Source organism: Cibotium barometz, chromosome 18, assembly GCF_041138505.1.
Source record: "Cibotium barometz isolate CiBa-2024 chromosome 18, ASM4113850v1, whole genome shotgun sequence".
Lineage (NCBI taxonomy): Eukaryota > Viridiplantae > Streptophyta > Polypodiopsida > Cyatheales > Cibotiaceae > Cibotium > Cibotium barometz.
Window position 1 is genome coordinate 18,090,616 of NC_141063.1, and position 19,722 is coordinate 18,110,337.

The window sequence follows — 19,722 nt, forward strand, 5'->3', positions numbered from 1 at the left end:
GAAGAGTGAGAGTGAGAGAGAGAGAGAACTCACACAATGCTCAAGAATATCTTGAATGTCTTATTGAGGCTCAAGGGAGACCTCGTATTTATAGTGATACAAGGGTATGGGCGGGCGCCCAACTTATGGGGTGCCCGGCGGACCAAATACAAAGAATGCCGTTACAAGGCCCAAATGGGGGCCAAATGTACAAGTAAATATATGGCCGCGAAGCTCTTGAAAAGAGCTACGCGATGATCAAGGTCCGGAGGCGAAACTGGGACTTTATACCCAACAGGTATCAGAGCCCGTCGTCCGGTCGTCTCTCTTTCTCAAGAGGAGACACGGTGTTTTGAGATCGGAAGCAAACACAGACACTTGACTCAATGGACAGCCAAGGCAACCCTTTGGAAGTGGCAAATTTGAGAGGTCAATTAAGTGCCTCTCGCGATTCCGATATATTGCATGGAAGGCACAAGCCTCTTGAGAGAGTTTATGACAGTGCTTTGATGGGACAACCATCCCGTGGAAAAGAGCCTATGCATGAGGATGAGCCCAATGAATTGAGGGTTGAATTGGAACACATGAAGAAGATTTTGCAGACAAAGGAGCAAGAGCTGAAATTTTTGCATGAAGATCTCCATGTACAAAGTGTCATTGAAGCAAGGAAAGCTGATGCTATGGTGGATATGACCTTTGAGTCTGGCTTGTGAAGTGGGCAAGAAGCCAAGGGAGTTGGCACTCTCTTATCTTATCCGAAAGGGTGATCTCAAAGAAGGAGAGGATGGGGAGTTAATGTTCAAGAATCCACATCGTTTGAAGCATGGAGACCCAACATCTTAATGGTTGAGTTGGCACTCTCTTATCTTATCCGAAAGGGTGATCTCAAAGAAGGAGAGGATGGGGAGTTAATGTTCAAGAATCGACATCGTTTGAAGCATGGAGACCCAACATCTTAACGGTTGAGTTGTGCACAAGGAAGAGGTATCAGTCACTTCTCACCATGCATCTACTCCTCATGGGACAGGAGGAAACAGATATGTGCATGTTGGAGCTAGTGGGTGACATGATGGCCTTGTGGATTCAAAGCATGTTTATCATGGAGAGAGTGGTCGGCATGCAAGCCGAAAGACTTTGCCCATTGAGTTGTCTCGTGGTGAGACATTGCATCATTCAGGGAGGTCACATGCGTTTGGGCCATAGATTCATAATGCACATGCCACTGTGTCTCGTGAAACATCTTTGGTTGCTCTTGAAGCTCCGGTAGAGAGGGTTGTTCCATTGGATAAAGGGAAGAGAAAGAGGCAAGAACATGAGTCACATCAACATGCCAAAAAGCTCAAGGAGTTTAAGGTAGGAGACAAGTCCGTGAAGTTTGATGCCTTTCATGGAGAGTATGATGCCTCCAAAGTGCTTGCTTTCGTGGCTCAGTTTGACATTGCTTTTAGTGATGAGGACTGCACTGAGAAGTCTAAATTTCGTCATGCAAGCATGTTCTTGAAGGGGACAGCTGCCCATTGGTGGATCATTGAAAAGACCACCAAAGATCCCATTCGTACTTGGCAAGAGTTCAAGGACAGATTTTATGCCCTATTTTTTCCTCCAAATGCAGAGCAAATTCTCACACAAAAGTGGGATAGACTTGAGCAAAAAGACAATGAGAGTGTGCAACAATATGTAAACAAATTTTGGAAAGTCTTGCTTGAGGTTACTCCCTTCATGCAACTCTCCAAAGATGAAAAGAAAAGGAAGTTTCGCTCCGGGTTGCAACTAGCTTACCATTCAGGCATCGAATTGCACCCGAAACACACCCTTCAACAGCTCATAGCATCTGCTCTTGCTACGGAGTAATTGGTGTTTAAAATTAAGCAGGATCATGGAGGTTCTAAGGGCAAAGAGAGGGCTGTCCCAAACCTGAAAAAAGGTGGATAGCTACCTAAAAAGAACTTTTGGGAAGCCCAAAAGGGAGGTAAAGCTGAAAATATTCCATCCAAGGACATTGGACCAAAGAAGAACAAGTTTGGCTTGACTCCCGAGCAAAGGAAGCAATATGCAAAAGAGGGGAAATGCTTTTCTTGTGGTGGTAAAGAGCACATGTTTAGGCAATGCCCTACTCGCAAACAAAAGCAAGAGGACAAGACCCAAGACTAATGTGCATGCTATTCTTGATGTACAAGGTAGCACTGAGCATGATGGCAAAGAGAGGGTGGTATGCAAAGCTTGGAACAAATCAAGGATCAGCCTGCCTTGTTTATGTTTGATGATTGTGCGACGGATAACTTTATCTCTACACGTATGGCAGTCGCCTTGGGCATAGAGATTGGGGACATGGGACCCCAGATTGAGGCAAAGGTTGCTTTTGTTGGCAAAGAGGTGCAGGTGACTCCTCTTATTGGGAAGTTGTGCACACATATACAAGGCTATTTGGATCATGAGCATTTCTTGATTGCTTCTCTCAATGGATGTGATGTGTTGCTTGGTAAGCCTTGGCATCATAGGCTTGAGCCCCGCAAAGAATATAAAACCAACAGGATCACTTTTATGCATAAAGGCCGCATGCATGTTATTGATGCTGGCAAAGAAGGGGATTCCATCCCAGTTGTATCTCACATCCAAATTAATAAGGCAATGAAAAAGAGTCTTTCCGCGTACTTGGTTTTTGTTCGTGACAAGATCGAACAAAGTTATGTGAATGTGGATGTATTGACTCAAGATAGGCTGGATTTTCTTAATGCATATAAAGATTGTTTTGCGGATGCATTGATAGGAGAACTACCTCCTGAGAGGCCCGAGGATCATCGCATAGATCTTGTGCCAGGTAGTTACAAACCCGCATATCGTGTGAGTGTTGCACAACAAGAGGAGATCATGAAGCAGGTTAATGAGCTTTTGGAGAAGGGTTTGGTTCAGCCAAGCTCTTCACTCTTTTGTTCTCTTCACTCTTTTGTTCTCTTGTGCTTCTTGTGCAAAAGAAGGATGGATCATTCTGCATGTGTGTGGATTATCGAGCTCTAAACAAGCTCACCATCAAGAACCGGTTTCCAATCCCACGCATAGATCACATCTTGGATAAGCTTGATGGCTCGGCTTGTTTCAGCTGTATAGACTTAAAGAGTGGCTATCACCAGATTCGTGTGGCACCCCAGAATGTCCATAAAACGGCATTTAGGACAGCTTTTGGATTGTATGAGTTTTTGGTGATGCCTTTTGGTCTTACCAATGCCCCGGCAACATTCAATCGTATGATGGACAGGATATTTTGACCCCATCGTAAATTCACAGGTGTGTTCTTTGATGATATCTTGGTTTTCTCCAAGAATAAGGAGGAGCATAAGACTCATTTGGCTATAGTGTTTGAAGAGTTGCGAAAGCTTAAACTCTTCATAAATGCTAAGAAAAGTGAGTTCTTTCTCTTAGAGATACATATTTGGGGCACATTGTATCCAAAGATGGTGTAAGAATGGATCTTACTAAGATTGAAACCATTCGGAATTGGCCCGAGTTGCAAAATGTACATAAAATGCGTAGCTTTCTTGGGTTATGTTCATACTAAAGGCGATTCTTAAGGCATTTCGCTAGGATTGCCTCGCCATTACATGATCTTACAAAGAAGAAAGCCGTCTTCAAATGGACTTCGAATGAGCAAGATGGCTTCTTGCAACTCAAAAATGCTATCATTTGTGGGTCCGTGTTGATTGTTCCCGACTTGCAAATGCCATTCACGGTGGAATGTGATACATGTGGGAATTGTATAGGAGCTGTCCTAAATCAAGAGGGTCATGCAGTTGCTTATGAGAGCCATCGATTGCATGATGCCGAGATCCATATGGACATTTATGAAAAAGAGCTCTTGGCTGTAATTCATGCCTTAAAAATATGGAAGCATTATGTTCTTGGGGCTGAATTTGTAGTCAAGACAGATCACCAAAGCTTGAGGTACTTTTTATCTCAAACAAAGCTCTCGGAGAAGCAAATGAGAATGGCCAATTTCCTTTCTATGTTCCATTTTCAGATCATACATACTCCGGGAAAGAAGAATGTAGTGGCAGATGCCTTGTGTAAGAGGCCATATGTAGCTGCCGTTTCAGTGGCCTCACATGGACTTGACTGCCATGCATGATTTATTATATCATTTGGATGTTGATTTTTTTTATATATGGAATGATTTGATGGTTGGTCACTTGCATGCCTCTTATGTGATCAAAGAGGGTTATCTTACGAAGGATAACTGTCTATGTGTGGTGAAGGATATGCGTCTAAAGGTTATGGAGGAATGTCACGCCCCACCTTATGCTGGTCATAGAGGTATTTTACCTACGACACGCATGATAGAAAGATATTTCTTTTGGCCAAGCATGCATAAAGATGTATGCGCATGTATTACTTACCAAAAAGTGAAATTTGATAGGCAAAAGTCTCCAGGTTTGCTTCAGCCTTTGCCTATTCCCTCGCAGCCATGGGAAAGCATTACTATAGACTTAGATCCCCGCAAGGGAATGATGCTATTTGGATCATAGTTGACAGGTTTAGCAAGCAAGCTCATTTCTTGCCTGTCAAGAAAACCATTAAAGCCGATCATATGGTGAAGCTTTTCCTTGCTCACATATTCAAGCATCATGGTATGCCTAAGTCCATTGTACCTCTTTTGGAGGGCTCTATTTGACAACATGGGCACTAAGCTTGAGTTCTTATCTGCTTATCACCTCCAAACAGATGGACAAAGTGAGGCTGCAAATTTTGCTGTGTTGGATTTGTTGAAGTGTTATGTGGCAGATCAAGAGTGCTTGGGAGAAGTATCTTTCACTTGTAGAGTTTCCTTACAATAACATGGTGCATGCTTCCATGGGAAAGGCTCTGTTTAAGATTATGTATGGCAGAGTGGTTTTGCCACCCATCCTTCGTACAAAGGATGAGGTTTTTGTAGCCGATGAGTATGTGCGTGATTTGGATGTCGCCTTTGCTCAGGTCCAGATAGCCATTGTATGCTCTCAAGACAAGCATAAGAGGGTTGTCGACAAGCATAGAAGGGACATGCAAGTCAAGGAAGGTGATTGGGTATTGCTGAAATTTGAGAAACCTAGGCTTTGGAAGAGGCCATGACGAGAGGGATCATATCCAAAGCTTTCTACTCGAAGATTCATAATGCTTTTCATGTGAGTCTTTTGCGGAAATATGTGGGGCTAGATCCCGAAGAGTTTGTCACAGAAGATCCTCTCGAGATTGATGAGCTTGAGGAGATCCTCCAGTCAGAGCAAATTCTATTTCACAAGGAGAGAAAGCTACCACATGGGAAGCTTTCCAGGAGATACCTTGTGAAATTTAAGAACTACTTGTCCATTGATGCAAAGTGGGTAGACAAGGATTCTTTTATTGATTACCCGCAGCTTTTGCAAGCATATCTTGAGGCTTTTCGGTTGAGGTTAACTGTTTAAGAAGCTGGGGGGGATGTCACCATTTGGTCCATCTCCATTTCTGGAGTCTGTTCTATGGGACTGTCACTCCATAGAGCGGCGAGATTTGTACCATGTTCACATGTGGCCAGGTCAGTGTCCCATGTGAAAGGGTCAGTCATGTTGTGTCACAGGGACGGAAACCAGTTTTGTGCCATCCGTGTGTGGCCAATATTGTGCCATATGGACGGTAGAGCCTGTTTGTTGCCACCCGTGTATGACCAGGATTGTGTCTTACCCATGGAACTATCGTTCCATGGTAGGATTGATATTTGTGCCGAGCTTTGTCTATGGGATTGTCACTCCATAGGAAGGCCCGTGCTAGGATTTGTGTTCTGCCTATGGGATTGTCACTCCATAGGAAGACCAGGACTTCAGCCCGACAAGAAATTCTTGTACAAGTTTCTTGAAATGGAGATTTCGTCCATTACGTGTGCACATGCATTCATGTTTGCATGCATAAACTTGTTTTCGCATGACTTGTTTTCGTGTGTTTGCCTGCTATGTGCTAGTACACTGGACGGGGACACCCCCAGTGTACCGTGGGTGTGCTGTTTGCTGACGAGTTGGTGTGGTAAGTGAACAAGTGGTAAGTATTGCCTTTTTGGCCTTTTCAAATGTGAGATCTATAAAGTAGTGTAAACCTTAATATTTATAAGGTTGGGTGTTCACACCTTTCAATGTGGGTGCCCAAGGATAAACCCTTAATTAAGGCCTTATAATATTTAAGATTAAGGGTTGCATGGGAAGAATTCTCTCTAGTACGTGGATGGTGGGAAGGGGGTGGTGGATGGAAAGGGAGGCGCCGACTCGATTGGTGGAGAGGGAAAGGTTTTTGGCCCGCTTGCTGCTGCCTTGTACCGCCTACAGCACATGTTGGCTGTTGTCCTGTACCCGCCTACAACACTTGCCGGCTGCTGCTGCCTTGTACCCGCCTAGAGCACATGTTGGCTGTTGTCCTGTACCCGCCTACAGCACTTGCCGGCTGTTGCCGTGTACCCGTCTGATTGCTGGTCCTGTACCTACCATCAAACGGGCTGTTGCTGCTACCCTTGTAGCCACCAGTTGCTGCTCTTGCACCCGCCTGTGGTGGTTGCTTCTGCTAGTATCCGCTTGTGGCTGCTCCAGTACCCGCCGACTGTTGTCTGCTTGGGTACCCGCCATCCAACCTGTTGGTTGCTACTGCCCTTGTGCTCACCGTTAGTACCCGCTGACTACGGCTGTCTGCACCAACCAGGACCACATTAAAGGAGGGACAATCTCCTCACCTTAAATCCCAATTTGAATCTAAATCAGGTACTTGTTTTTGTATTTCAAATTCAGATAATATTAAATTTAAATGTTGTTTTTCCAAGTCTTAATAGGCAATCATCACCACTAGTTGCCTTCACCATGGAAGGCCAATGGGATGGTGATATTTCCCCGTGAGTACCTTGATCGCGCCCTCACATTCAGAGGAGCCAATGAAGGTCAATGGGGTTTGAGGGAAATTGGGAACAAAGCTTACTTGTACATATAAATACTCCAAGAAAGACAAACTGTATTGAGGGGGGGTGGGGCGGGGTGCGGCCTTTTCCGGCCCCAGTGATGGTGTCAAGTGTTATTTGTCATTTCCAGTTTTAATGTTGCAAGTGTTGTTTCAATGTTTGTATTCGTTAAGTGATCTAAGAATGTGTGTCTTATCTTCCGATTTGTAGGCCTCCTGGAGGGAGCGGTTACATGTACTTTCATGATTTATGATCAAACATGTATGATGTCATATTTTTTTGTGATGGCCAGATGACTATTGGTGTTTCTACTAGGATTTCAGATTCAATAGGACTTCACGTTGTATGCTCACAACTCATCTCACATTTATAGAGCATAGATGTTTCAATTTCAATAACTCCCTCTTGCCGAGCTGTAACCTCTGGTGAATTCTCCACTTTCGTGCCTTTTCCTACGGTCTTTGCAATTCAAGTTTGTCTCCGCAAAATGGTTTTTGAGCGGGTTTGACTTTCTTTAAATTCTTGACACCATTAAGCTTGTCGTTCTTCGTATTCTAGACGCCTTTCAGCTTCATGTTCTACTTTAATTCTGGTCATAATTTCTTCCCATTCTTGAAGATAGCAAGTTGCACGTTCTTCTTTTCTTTGCCAGTACATCTCATCAATATCTCACATTGCCTACAAATGCTTCTCGTAGGGTGGCTCCTCAGCCATGAAGAAAACACAGATTTTGCTTTCTAGACCTAGACTTGACACATGCAGACTCTTTTGCATGCAAAATGCGAAACCCTAAGGTTGATGCAAATTGAAAATAGAGCTGAAAATGCTGATGTAGTTGTTGATTTGAGGGAAAACACAAAAACCCTAATTTTGTGCTAAGACCCTAGAAAGTCAAACCCTAACTTCAAAACCCTAATTTAGCATGCAAAAACTCTGCTTAGGATCATAGTTGCCAGGCGTTTCAGAAACGGCAGGTATGAAACGGGTTTCATACGTTTTGAAACGTTTCATAAAAGGTAAGAAACGGGTACAAAAAGGTTTCATACAAAATAGAAAAAACATGTATATTTTTTACTTGAAATATAGAAAAGAAAAAACTGTTGACATAACTTATAAGAGACCACATTGAATTCATTTCAATAAAAACAAAATACATGTAAGATATGATGATATCACAAATCACGTGGGTGATCACTGATGACTAAACAGAAATCAAAAGGATCACCACGTGGGTGATGAGTCATGACTCAAAATCCAAGATCAAAATAAATAGCATGTCCAAAGTTCAAACTAAAATGATACTGGCAGCAGCTGCTAGCTACTATCTGCATCCTCATCTGCATCCTCATGCTCATCCTCATCTGCATCTTCTGCCTTTGCAGCCTCACTCTCAAGGTCACTGCCGGTAGCCGAGTCCTCAAATGCCTCATCCTCTAGAGGTGCAGGTGCACCACTAGTACTAGCCTCTCGAGAAGATCGTGTAGTGCGAGCTGGAGCCATGATCTCCTCATAGAGCATAGAATAGATGTCTCTCTCCTCCTAAGGAATGTCGGGAATTTCCTTGCACTTCATGATATCAATCTTATCTGGATTCACTTGGCGAGGCTCAATGGGATGACCCTTTTGTTCTAGCAATCAGAGATTGCAATGACAAAAGACAAGCCTCTCCAATTGTGCTGAGGAGAGTCTATTTCTCTTTTTCGTGTGAAAAAGAGCCCATGTACTCCAGTTTCTCTCACAAGGCCCTGAATTGCAATCCTGGGAGAGAACTCTCAATCTACATTGTACAAAAAAAAAATAAAAAAAAATGGATGATGAAAAAAACGCGTTTCATACAGGATGAAACGTTTCGAAACGTTTCGTACGTTTCGAACCTGTATGAAACGCGTTTCTATGCAACTGTGCAAGTTAGGATGAACCTAGATGCTTTGATACCAATGTAACATGCTAACTGTGTGGAAGCGTGATTGATGATGATTAGCACTAAGCAAGAAAGATTAACGCTTCTCACATGTGTAATGATGAGTAGAGAGAAGGAGAAGAGAGACGCTTTACCTAACCTACTCTTAATGTTGCAAATCACAAATTTGACTCTTGAATGTTATGCATAAACTAAATGTTTATTGTCATGATGTGGAGGAGTACTGGCTGGTCCAGATGTTGTGGGTACACGTCCTTGGTCTTGGCGTTGCAACCTTTGTTCCTGAATGCCTACAAATGACCCATGACTTGACTTTTTACAGGGGTCTTGATAGCAAGCCGTATTCAGGTCGGTTTTGCCTTTTTGACCAACATAGTAATGTCCAAAACGTCATATTTAGCCTCCAAACTATTCTCAAAAGGTGTCCCAACTAATGGTCCATGTCTTGGGCACCTTTGGGCACCATTTAGGCTCCCAAAACTGCTCCAACTTGCCCATATACAACCTCTAACTTTTCCCTTTAGGCAGTTGCGAGAAATAATCATGTTATGCTCCTTTGAGCACACAACTCCCAGGGAATGCTCTCCTTTGGCTTTCCTGTTACCAACCACCTCAACAATGTTGCCCTGGTTGCATTCTTCCATTGATCTATGCACCTTTCTTGGGACAACTGACCGCTTAGATGTCTGAGGCTGAATGCTTTGATACCAATGTTGCATGTGGAAGCCTTGTCGTACTTGATCGAGTCCTAAGCTGACTTATTAGGAACATTGATGATGCTTAACGCAATGAATATATATAGAGAGGGAAGAGAGAGATGAATTGTATTTTCAGTGTATTGATATGGTACAAAAATATGTCTTTATTTGTACAATTGTTATGGCCTTTAGCCTTGATTTCTGACCTCCTAAGGATTGCCTATGGATGTTCTATGACCTGCCCCATGGTGGGGATTGGGTGATCTATGATTGTGACCGAGACTTTCTATTTATAGGCTGTTAGGTTGCTCCTGCCCCTACTGACTTTTGTCGGCCAGTAGACGACAAGCCGACTTTGTACTTTGACTGCTTGACTTCTGACACTCTGACTGAAAACCCTGTCGTTCCTTTGATTCAATACCAAGTCCGGTTTGAGACATGTGCGTCTGTTCCACTTTGTCCCCACGCTTGCAATCCTTTTCCCTTAACATAGCTAAGGTCTCTTGTGGAGAATGATCATGCCTTTGGAACTGATTTGAGAGCCAATGGTATGCTCCTTTGAGCACAACTCCTAGGGAACGCTTTCCTTTGGCTTTGCTTGCTGTCAACCACCTCAAAAATGTCACCCTGGCTGCATTCTTCCATGCATCTGTGCACCTTTCTTGGGACAGCTTAGTGTTTAGATGGCTGAGCTTGAATGCTCTGATACGAATGTTGCATGCGGAAGCCTTGTTGTACTTGATCCAGCCACTACGCCTAGTGGTTAGGAACATTGACACAATGAATAAATACAGAGAGAAGAGAGATATAAACTGTATTTTCAGTATATTGATATGGTACAAAAAGATGTCTTTATCTGGCCTTTGGCCTTCCAAAAGGACTGATTTTTGACCTCCTAAGGACTGCCATGGTGGGTATCAGATGATCTATGATTGTGACCCAGAGTTTCTGTTTATAGCCTCTTAGGCTGCCCTAGCCCCCTCGATTGCTGTCTGTGAACAAGGAACAAGCCTAAACGTTTAAGCTGTTGACTTGGTCTGTATGGAGCCACATGTCTTAGCCAATTGGACATAGAAAGCATGGGCCTCTTATTTACCTGTTAGCACTTAACTCTAACCTAAATTTGTTGCCTAATCAGGGATTAGCTAGGAGACTAGCCATGTCCACATGTGCACGTGACATTCCCTCGATGATGGGTTGGAAACCTGTCATCCTTCCTCTGTGGACTGCTGACTTTGTACTTTGAGTGCTTGACTTCTGACACTTTGACTAAAAACCCCGTCACTCCTCTAATTCCACTCCAATTTTGGTTTGAGAAATGTGCATTTGTTCTCATGCTTGCAATTCCCTTAATGCAGCTATGGGCTTCTACTGAGAAAGATCATGCCTGATGCTCCACCTTTAGAATTGATATGAGGGCCAATGGTATGCTCCTTTGCGCACGCAACTCCCAAGGAATGCTTTCCTTTGGCTTTGCCTGTTGCTGACCACCTCAAAAATGTTACCCTGGCTGCATTCTTCCATGGATCTGTGCACCTTGCTTGGGATAGCTTAGTGCTTAGATGGTTGAGCTTGAATGCTCTAATACCGATGTTGCATGCAGAAGCCTTGCTGTACTTGATCCAGCCCTAAGCCTATTGATTAGGACTCTTAAGCGACTCGAGGACGAGTTTCGAGGATTGCGCCAAAACGCACTATTTGTCCTTCAGTTTGCAAATAAAGGCACTCACCTGGCTTTGCAGCTGTGGAGATCGGACGTAGAAAAAAGAGGGATTCCTCTACGGTTTGGACACCCTAATCCAATGGGATATGCACATGTTTGAACCAGAGACTTTTGATTGTGTACTTTCGCTTGCACAAAGTGCAGAGATGAAGTACGGAAAACCAAAGACCTCCCAACCCGAAGTAGCCAAAGCAGCCACTACCTTTGGCAAGGACCAGAACCAGACCTGGTTAGGGTCTATCTCGGGAACCTTTGGCTCCAAGAACACTAACAAGGGACCACGCCTTACTCCAAACTAGAAGGGTAAGATCAGTCCTAAAGAGTAAGAACGATACAAGGAGGAGGGGTGGTGCTTCTTTTGTCATATGAAAGGACACACTTCTAGAAATTATCCTAAGAAAATCCCCGCTCAGACCACCACACTGGCCTCGACAACTGCCGTGGGTGAGCCAGCCTCCCGAACAGACCCCCTACGTTGTGGCTAGTCCTCCAGCTACCACACCTTCGGTTGGCACTGTCGTCAGTCGAGAGCTCAAAGTAGGGAGAAGGGCAACCATGACCCGCAATATGAGCGAAATGAATTACTCAAGACTTTTGGCTACATAGGTGGCCAGAGAGTCGTTGTCTTGTTTGACAGCAGCAGTACAGAGGATGTGGTCATGGAACAAGCCACTCAACGAGCCCATTTTTTGTAGCCAAGAAACTCGAGGGATTTAGCATGGGCATGACAACGAGCATGAAGTTTGAGGCTCGCCGAGCTAAATTAGTCATCTAGAGCACATAATTTGTGTGATTTTATGGTTGCTCCTGTTGTAGGTGCAGACATAATCCTAGGGATCCAGTGGTTTCATAAGTTCACTCCAGACATTGATTTGGACCGGTACACGTTTTGGATTACCCGAAATGTGTTAGAGACTCCCCTGATCATTAAGTGTGAACTAGGGATACCTAAGTTTTCGGTTATTAGACATCTCTAGACTAAACAAGAGATTCAGAAAGGCGTATAGTGTGCAGTGATCTACTTTCAGACCACCTAAACAGTGAGTTCTTTGGAGAAGTACTCCAAGAACTGTTGCTGTCTAGTTTCATATGTTCTAGTGTGTCTCCATTTGTAGTCCCATCCTCTTTGGTAAAAAGAAGGATGGATCCTCTCGGCTTTGTGTAGACTATCACGCGCTCAACAAGCTGATGATAAAGAGCAAGCTGCCTATGCCTCGGATTGATTATATCTTAAGAGAAGTGGAATGGAGCTAGGGTGTTTCCAAAAATTGACCTCAAAGAATTGTGGACGGAGGCATTCCCAAAACCGCATTTCGAACTGAGCGAGCCCACCACAAGTTCATGGTCATGCCTTTTGGATTAACATTTAACCGCATGAAGATGCGTGTTTTCAAGGACTTAATAGGAAAGTGTGTCTTCATCTTTTTGGACGACATTTTGATTTTCTCAGCTACCGAAGAGCAGCACGACATTGACGTCGACAAAGTGATAAAATTGCTGGAAAGCAACGAGCTTTATGCCAATGAGAAGAAATGGGAATTTATTTATACGAGGTTCACTACCTCAGATATAGAATTAGTCCGGACGCATTCGATTAGACCTAGCAAAAGTGGCGGAGATCCTTAATTGGGAGATTCCGGAAACAACATATGGTATTAGGTGGTTTGTGGATATTTACAGGCATATTCCTCCCACATTGGCAAGTTTTTTGATGTCTCGAGAGCTCTCATTGACATGCTTAAAGGCGTGAAGACTTGGAGACAAAAGATTAAGATGGCTCCTCTGGGTTTGAAAGCTTTCAAGGACCTCAAGGTTGCAGTATCTGAGGCTCCTTGTTTAGCATTAGCCTCTTGGGATGACTCACTTCGGGTGCTCACACTAATGCAAGTAATATTGCTATCAGAGCGGTCTTGCAAACACAGAATGGGCATCCGGTAGCTTACATGTTTCGTAAGTTGCTCCTTGCGGAGAAGAACTACTCGATTTTTGACCGGGAACTCCTTGTGGTGATACAGGCTATGAAGCATTGGAAACATTTTCTTTATGGGTGCGACTTTGAGGTCTGCACAGATTACCAGGCTTCGTGTTGGCTTCAAATGATGCAAGCACAAATTGGAGGGACCATCAACATCGTTGGAGCCAGATTTTCTAGCAGTTTAGTGGAATGATTGAGTATCTTCTAGGCAAGGCCAACCTAGTGGCTGATGCCTTTAGCAGGAAAGAAATCGTGTCCCACATCCAATACACACTGATGAAATTTGATGGTACGGGACTAGATGAAATGAAGCACAAGTATGTAGATTCCATGGAATTCGGTACTCAACGGGAATAGGCATTTGATGCCATAGGACCATGCCTTTTCTTGATATGCAATGGCTGGATTTTCTACAAAGGTCGACTTTGTGTGTTAAAACAATTCCAGGCAACTCTTCACCACGATGCCCATGATGCCATGTTCACTCATGTGCAACAATGTCTGCGTTGTCAAAAGGTGAAAGGTCCTTGTGGGAAGAAGAAAGGGTTGTTATAGCCTTTACCTATTCCCGAAGGACCTTTTCAAGACATTTCGATGGATTTTGTGATGAGCTTGCCTCCTAGTCCGGGTAAGCGTAATGCACAGTGTTTGACAATTGTTGATTGTTTTAGCAAATTTGTTATACTTATTCCTTGTAGGGCTATCGTTTCAAGCACGGCTCTGGCCGGAAAGAAAGATAGTTCCTCACAAAGTTTTAAGACCGAGGGACATAGGAAGCAGTGTGGCTTGACAAGACCTTCTTCGAAGATTATTTGGCTTTATTGATGGACTATTTGGAGGCTTTGTGGCTTCTGTCAAGTTAAGCAGAAGGGGATGTCACGTGCATCCCGCACTTGGATGCCATGTGGGCATATCTATACAACAGGTGCAAGACCTGGAGTGGACACTGGTCTCTTGTGGCCCCCAGTCCGGGACGAGTCAGCCAGGGTTCCACTCTAAGCGTCCAAGATTAGGTGTACAAGTCCCATACATGGTCTTGGTCAGGTGTGCAAGTCCCGGACATGAAGCAATGCCAGTCCGTGCTGTGAGTCACCCTATGGAATGATGACAGGTGTCTTGGGTATTCGGTTGGAAGCCAGATGCCAAGCACTTGAGAAGAACATGTAGTTGCATGTAGGTTTGCATGGAGTGTAGGGTGGAACCCTACACTTAGGGCTACCTAGGCCCATGGGCCATAGCTTTGGCCCATAAAGCCCTTAAGCATGTGTGGCCAGCCCTTATAGGGCATAGGCCTTGATGGCCAGCCTCTAGGAGGAGAGGGGCCAGCCAGGGCTGTGAGCATGGACTGTTGGCCAGGCCTAGAAGGCCCTACCAGCCAGTCGGCCAGGCCAGTAGGCGGCCAGGCCAAGCAAGGCCATAGGCAGTCTGGACAGCAAGTAGGCGGCCAAAGCAAAAGGGCGCTTATTTAAAATGGCATATGAACAGGTGGTGGACAGCAGCATAAACAGGCCAACAGCTTCAATAAACCACTGACCAGCATATAGGAATAGTATAAAAGCATGGCTTAGCCAAGGCTGTAGGCATCTCATAATTCACAAAGTGCTGAAGTGTTCCAAGGGCCAGGACAGCTCAGGGGAGCGTAATGCAAAGGTGAATTGAGGGTCAAGAACAGGTCATCTTCAAGCCGAAGGTTTACAACCGAGTGAAGATCTCCAGAAGTAGGTCTTTTTCTCATCATTCAATAAAGCAAATACACCTGTCACCATCCTTGGTGGGTGCCTTGCAGAGGTATTTGGGACTGAATCGGGTGTACTGTGTCTTTATTGTGACTCCTCTCTCTCTCTCTCTCTCTCTCTCTCTCTCTCTCTCTCTCTTGCACTCTTACTTCTGCTACATTGTGCAATCGTGAGGAACCAAGGTGCTGAATATTCGTTATGTAAAGTATAAGCCTGTCTGTAAGCTTCTGGATGTTAACAGTTACACTCATGGACTAGAAAACATTTAACAAACTAGCTAGCTATACAAATGAACGATCATATGACTAGAGTAGCCATGTGGTTGTAATCCAAAGGCCCATCAAGATATATTGGGGAGTCACTGTGCTGGAGCTGCATCTATAATCGCATATATGCTCTCTATGTCCACTGTCTGAGGAGGGGCATCTTTATTTCCTGGATCTGGAGCTGTTGCATGGGGGGACTGCCTTTGGTGGAGAGAGAGAGATCTTATTAGTGAAGATGGAGCCTCATGGCTTTTCTTAACATGCCCTGTTAATACTCTGCTTTATCCTTTTGTAAGCAGATGCTGAAAACCGGGACAAATTCAGACGGGGTGGTGGACCTGAGATGCTCATGAGGGTATTAACAGGAAAAGACGAGGGTCAGGAGATTAAAATGCTTGCATGCACAATGGTATCAGCTTCTGCAACAGGAGATGAGATTGCAATGGAGCAATTCATGGACCTCAATGTGGCAGAAGAGCTCCCTAAACTCTTGAAAGAGAATGCTAGTGTTGAGAGCATGGTTCTGGCCATTTGTGATGCTTTCCGATCGTTGGTGACAGCTGACGATGGCCGAGTTGTAGCTTCAAAGGTTTTTTGAATGGCATGCATCCTACCTCTGTTACTAGTGTTGCTGAAGTGGGGCTTAAAAAAAAAAAAGCCGTATATATCATGTGCATTTAAAGGGTTTTGTTAGAAGAAAAAAAAGGAGAGTCAAATGGTATTCTTATGCATGCGCCTATTAATTTTTTCCTTAAAGCAAAAAGGAAAAATGGATGTCAAGGTTTTCTCTATTCAGAAATGGTGTATATCATGCACGTTCAATGGGCATTTATGTATGCAGGCTTTTACGAATGCCAGGACTTTTGCTGATAATGGTATGGTGGAGGCCTTTCTTTCAACTATCAGTCAGCTGCAAAGCTCATCCTCAGCTGTTGCATCCATTTGTATGGCTCTCAAGAGCCTTGCAGTCAATGTATGTAACATGCTATCAAAAGTGTCTGATGATTTAAGCCATTAACCTAATGTAATAATGTATATAAAGCTGTATCATGATTGAGCCTAGTGTGGATCGCTTTGCTTGCATCATACTGTTATCTTTCCTTTGACTAGTTTCTGGATGTTTTTTTTTGCAGGAGGCTATCTGCAAATCAATAGCTGAACAACAAGGCATCGGCTCTGTTCTCCAAGCATTGGATGAATCTGTCAAGCTTGAAAGCAAACCCCTGGCAACGAGTGCATGCTCTTTATTATCACAGGTTCTGCCTACTGGAGCATTTTTCTGGTGATCAGCCCATGTATGTATGTATGTATGTATATTATGTATACGTATGTATGTATATATGTACATGTGGGGGGGGGGGTGGGCTGGGGGGTGCATGTGTTTTTATGCATCTGTGTTTAATAACTGTATGTTGGGTAATGTGATCGTTGATATGCTTCTTTGTTTTTAACCATTATAACTCAATACATGGTATGTATGGTATGCATAGTTCCAATGATATTGCTGATCCAATGTTTGCAAGCTTTTAAAAAATTGTGCATATGGTACTCGTATGCTATGTGCTCTTTCAAGCACATTCGGTCAGGTCCGTGGTCTAAGCTTTTTATGGGCATGACATCACCGCAGTCGCCGAGATGTACTTTTACCAGTTTCTCGTCCAGTAGAATGAAACTCTTGGAATTGCGCTTCATATGGCATAGAGGTTGATTTTTCCCTTCCCGCAACAGATAATGGTGGTTTGGTTTCTCTCTCGCTAGAGAGATCTCTAATCTAATCCAATCTAAAAAGAGACGACACCAACATTATTGGTGATTGCATCACTGCTCACTGACTCGATACCCGTTCCAGATAATCATTTTCCACGACAGTAAGCGTAAACACATAATTAGTTCCACAGATCTCATTGCGCTAACCACGGTAAACTCCCTCTCAGTATGTAAAAATGGAAGTCTGATTCAAACAACCAGGTACAGCATCACGTTTAGCACCTGGGAAAGGTACAGCCCGACTATAAGGTACATCAGCCAGAGTTATAATCATACATAAATGTGTCTTGGCTAGTACAACCACTCAATCTACAAAGAGACGACACCAACATTATTGGTGATTGCATCACTGCTCACTGACTGGATACCCGTTCCAGATAATCATTCTTCCACGACAGTAAGCGTAAACACATAATTAGTTCCACATATCTCATTGCGCTAACCACGTTAAACTCCCTCTCAGTATGTAAAAATGGAAGTCTGATTCAAACAACCAGGTACAGCATCACGTTTAGCACCTGGGAAAGGTACAGCCCGACTATAAGGTACATCAGCCAGAGTTATAATCATACATAAATGTGTCTTGGCTAGTACAACCACTCAATTGTCCACTTCTGGTAGTCGTAATTAACCCTTTATATCATGCTTTTGGAAGGGTTGGAATGTTTGATGGTACTTGATTCGAGGAAATGATTGATTAAGAAACAGTGTTGCCTAGTGCTTTCTTCACAACATAATTGGAAACCACATTTTTTTTAAACGAGCTCTACATGTAGTGAAATAGCAGACCAATGAAGTCTCAAGTATGACTGCTGGCAGGGCCCGAAATTTCAAATGTTTCCATATTTACCATATGTCCAAACGTTTGAAGTATGTAATGCATGATTGCAATTGAGTCATTGGTATGTATGCATGTATGGTGGCTAATGTGATCACTTGATGTGCTTCTTTGTTTATAACAAATACATCTGGACTCAATAGTAAAGGTTATTAAAGCTTGGTTAAAAATCTCATAAGCACTACTTATGATGATGTTGCTGCCTACTGCAGTTGGCAGGGAGTGATGACAACAAAGACACAATAGTTTACAAAGGAGGTTTAGAGAAGTTGATCAACATCATGTCGGTCTTTTCTGATGATCCACCTGTGCTGCAAGAGGTGGATTCCCTCTTTGAATAAACACTAACTTCTTGCACTGTAAAATGCCTACTTAAAACTATGAAGATATCGTAATGTTCTGTGTGTTTGCAGACCTTTACAGTAATCACGGTCCTATCCCTGCGTTCCCCTCTTAATGCATGCAAGGCAGTTCGAGCAGGTGCTCTTGACATGATGGCAGAGGCTATGGAGAGTCATCCTTCAGCAGTAAACATGCAGAGGCAGGCATGTCTAATGCTAAGGAATTTGGCTGCTCGAAGCCCGGAGAGCAGGTAGGATCTCCTAATTGCAATGCTTTGCTACGATCAATTTGGGTGGGGATTTTGTTCATTTACCATGATTTATTTATGCAGATCAGCTATTTTGGAGAAGGGATTGGAGCCTCTTATTAGGCATGCCAAAGCTAACCATGCGAGCTGCAAAGATGCAGCCTCAGGTGCTTTGAGGGATCTGGGCTTCGATGACTATAACAGCTAGTTAGTGATAAGATGCTTTATTTCCTTCTATGTAACCGCGTCAAGGTGGTGTCTGGATAGACGGATTGGTCTGAACATTCTGTGAAAAACTGGAGCTTCAGTTGCTTGGAGAGCTAAAGGATCTGATGGCTACATAGTTATCTTGCATAGATCTATCCCTGGGACCCGTGCCCCTCTAATAGCGAGGGCAGCTTTTAGCGAGGGCAGCAAAAGCTGCCATTTCTTTGGCACTCTCATGGCTCAGATGGGAGGCCAGCATTAATGCTCAGAGGTTAACACTGTTAAACAAGGTTTCATGTTTTTGATTCAGTATATATTTTCCCATGAAGCATACAACAAGATAGCAATGAGGCTTTCTCTAGTAGAGAACTTAGTTTCTGCTTCATCTTCTCTGACATTTCTCTGGAGCTCTTTTAGAGTTAATCACATTTTGATAAGGTCTTCTTGCAGCCCACATGAAGTTTGATGGAAAACTAAGCTCTTGAAGCAAGCCATTTCAAGAGTTTCTTACATGGCAGTGTGTTGAATGCTTTTGAAAGTCCATAAAGCAGCGGTAGACTTTCTCCGATCTGGCATGCAACGTGCCTCTTCAATGCATTACTTGTGTAAAAATATGATCCAAAGTGGAGAAACTAACGCCTATTTGGTTGTCGTTCACATGCAAAGTCGCTTACCCGTGGCTTGTGTCGATGCATAAATCTTAGTCATGGTGCGGCTCATTATGATGGTCTTGTAATTACTTAAATCCTAGATTCTTAGGACGAGGTCGGGGTCACCGATTCGCCGATGGATTAGAGTTTATCAAGGTTTTTTCTATGTAAATTTCTCATTATTGCACAAAAATAAACACGGATCTTTCGTTTCACTAGTGCATGATTTAATTTCGACAGGCTGCATCCAATTTTCAACTTGAGGATGGGGATGAGGGACCAAGGTTAGGTTATTTATAAACTTGTTAATCACTCTGTGAACCTCTCTATAGGATAACATGGTTTTGTCCACTTGACTTACCATTAGGCACTTATCTATTGTAAGACGACGTTGGAACACATAAAGAGATCTTATCTTGCGTTTAATGTCAAATAG

The 19,722-nt window shown here is 43.5% G+C and overlaps 1 protein-coding gene across 1 annotated transcript in view; it reads left to right on the forward strand.

Annotated features, from left to right (window-relative positions):
* LOC147629016 (ARM repeat superfamily protein) overlaps positions 1 to 19,463 on the forward strand; it is a 45,061-nt gene extending 25,598 nt beyond the window's left edge. Inside the window, exons 3-8 of the mRNA XM_086812221.1 lie at positions 15,535 to 15,824; positions 16,077 to 16,208; positions 16,369 to 16,491; positions 18,053 to 18,160; positions 18,254 to 18,432; positions 18,514 to 19,463. Of these exons, the coding sequence (XP_086668347.1) occupies positions 15,535 to 15,824; positions 16,077 to 16,208; positions 16,369 to 16,491; positions 18,053 to 18,160; positions 18,254 to 18,432; positions 18,514 to 18,637 (956 nt within the window). The 3' untranslated portion in view covers positions 18,638 to 19,463. The remainder of the gene's footprint in view (positions 1 to 15,534; positions 15,825 to 16,076; positions 16,209 to 16,368; positions 16,492 to 18,052; positions 18,161 to 18,253; positions 18,433 to 18,513) is intronic.
* Positions 19,464 to 19,722: the final 259 nt, after the last annotated feature.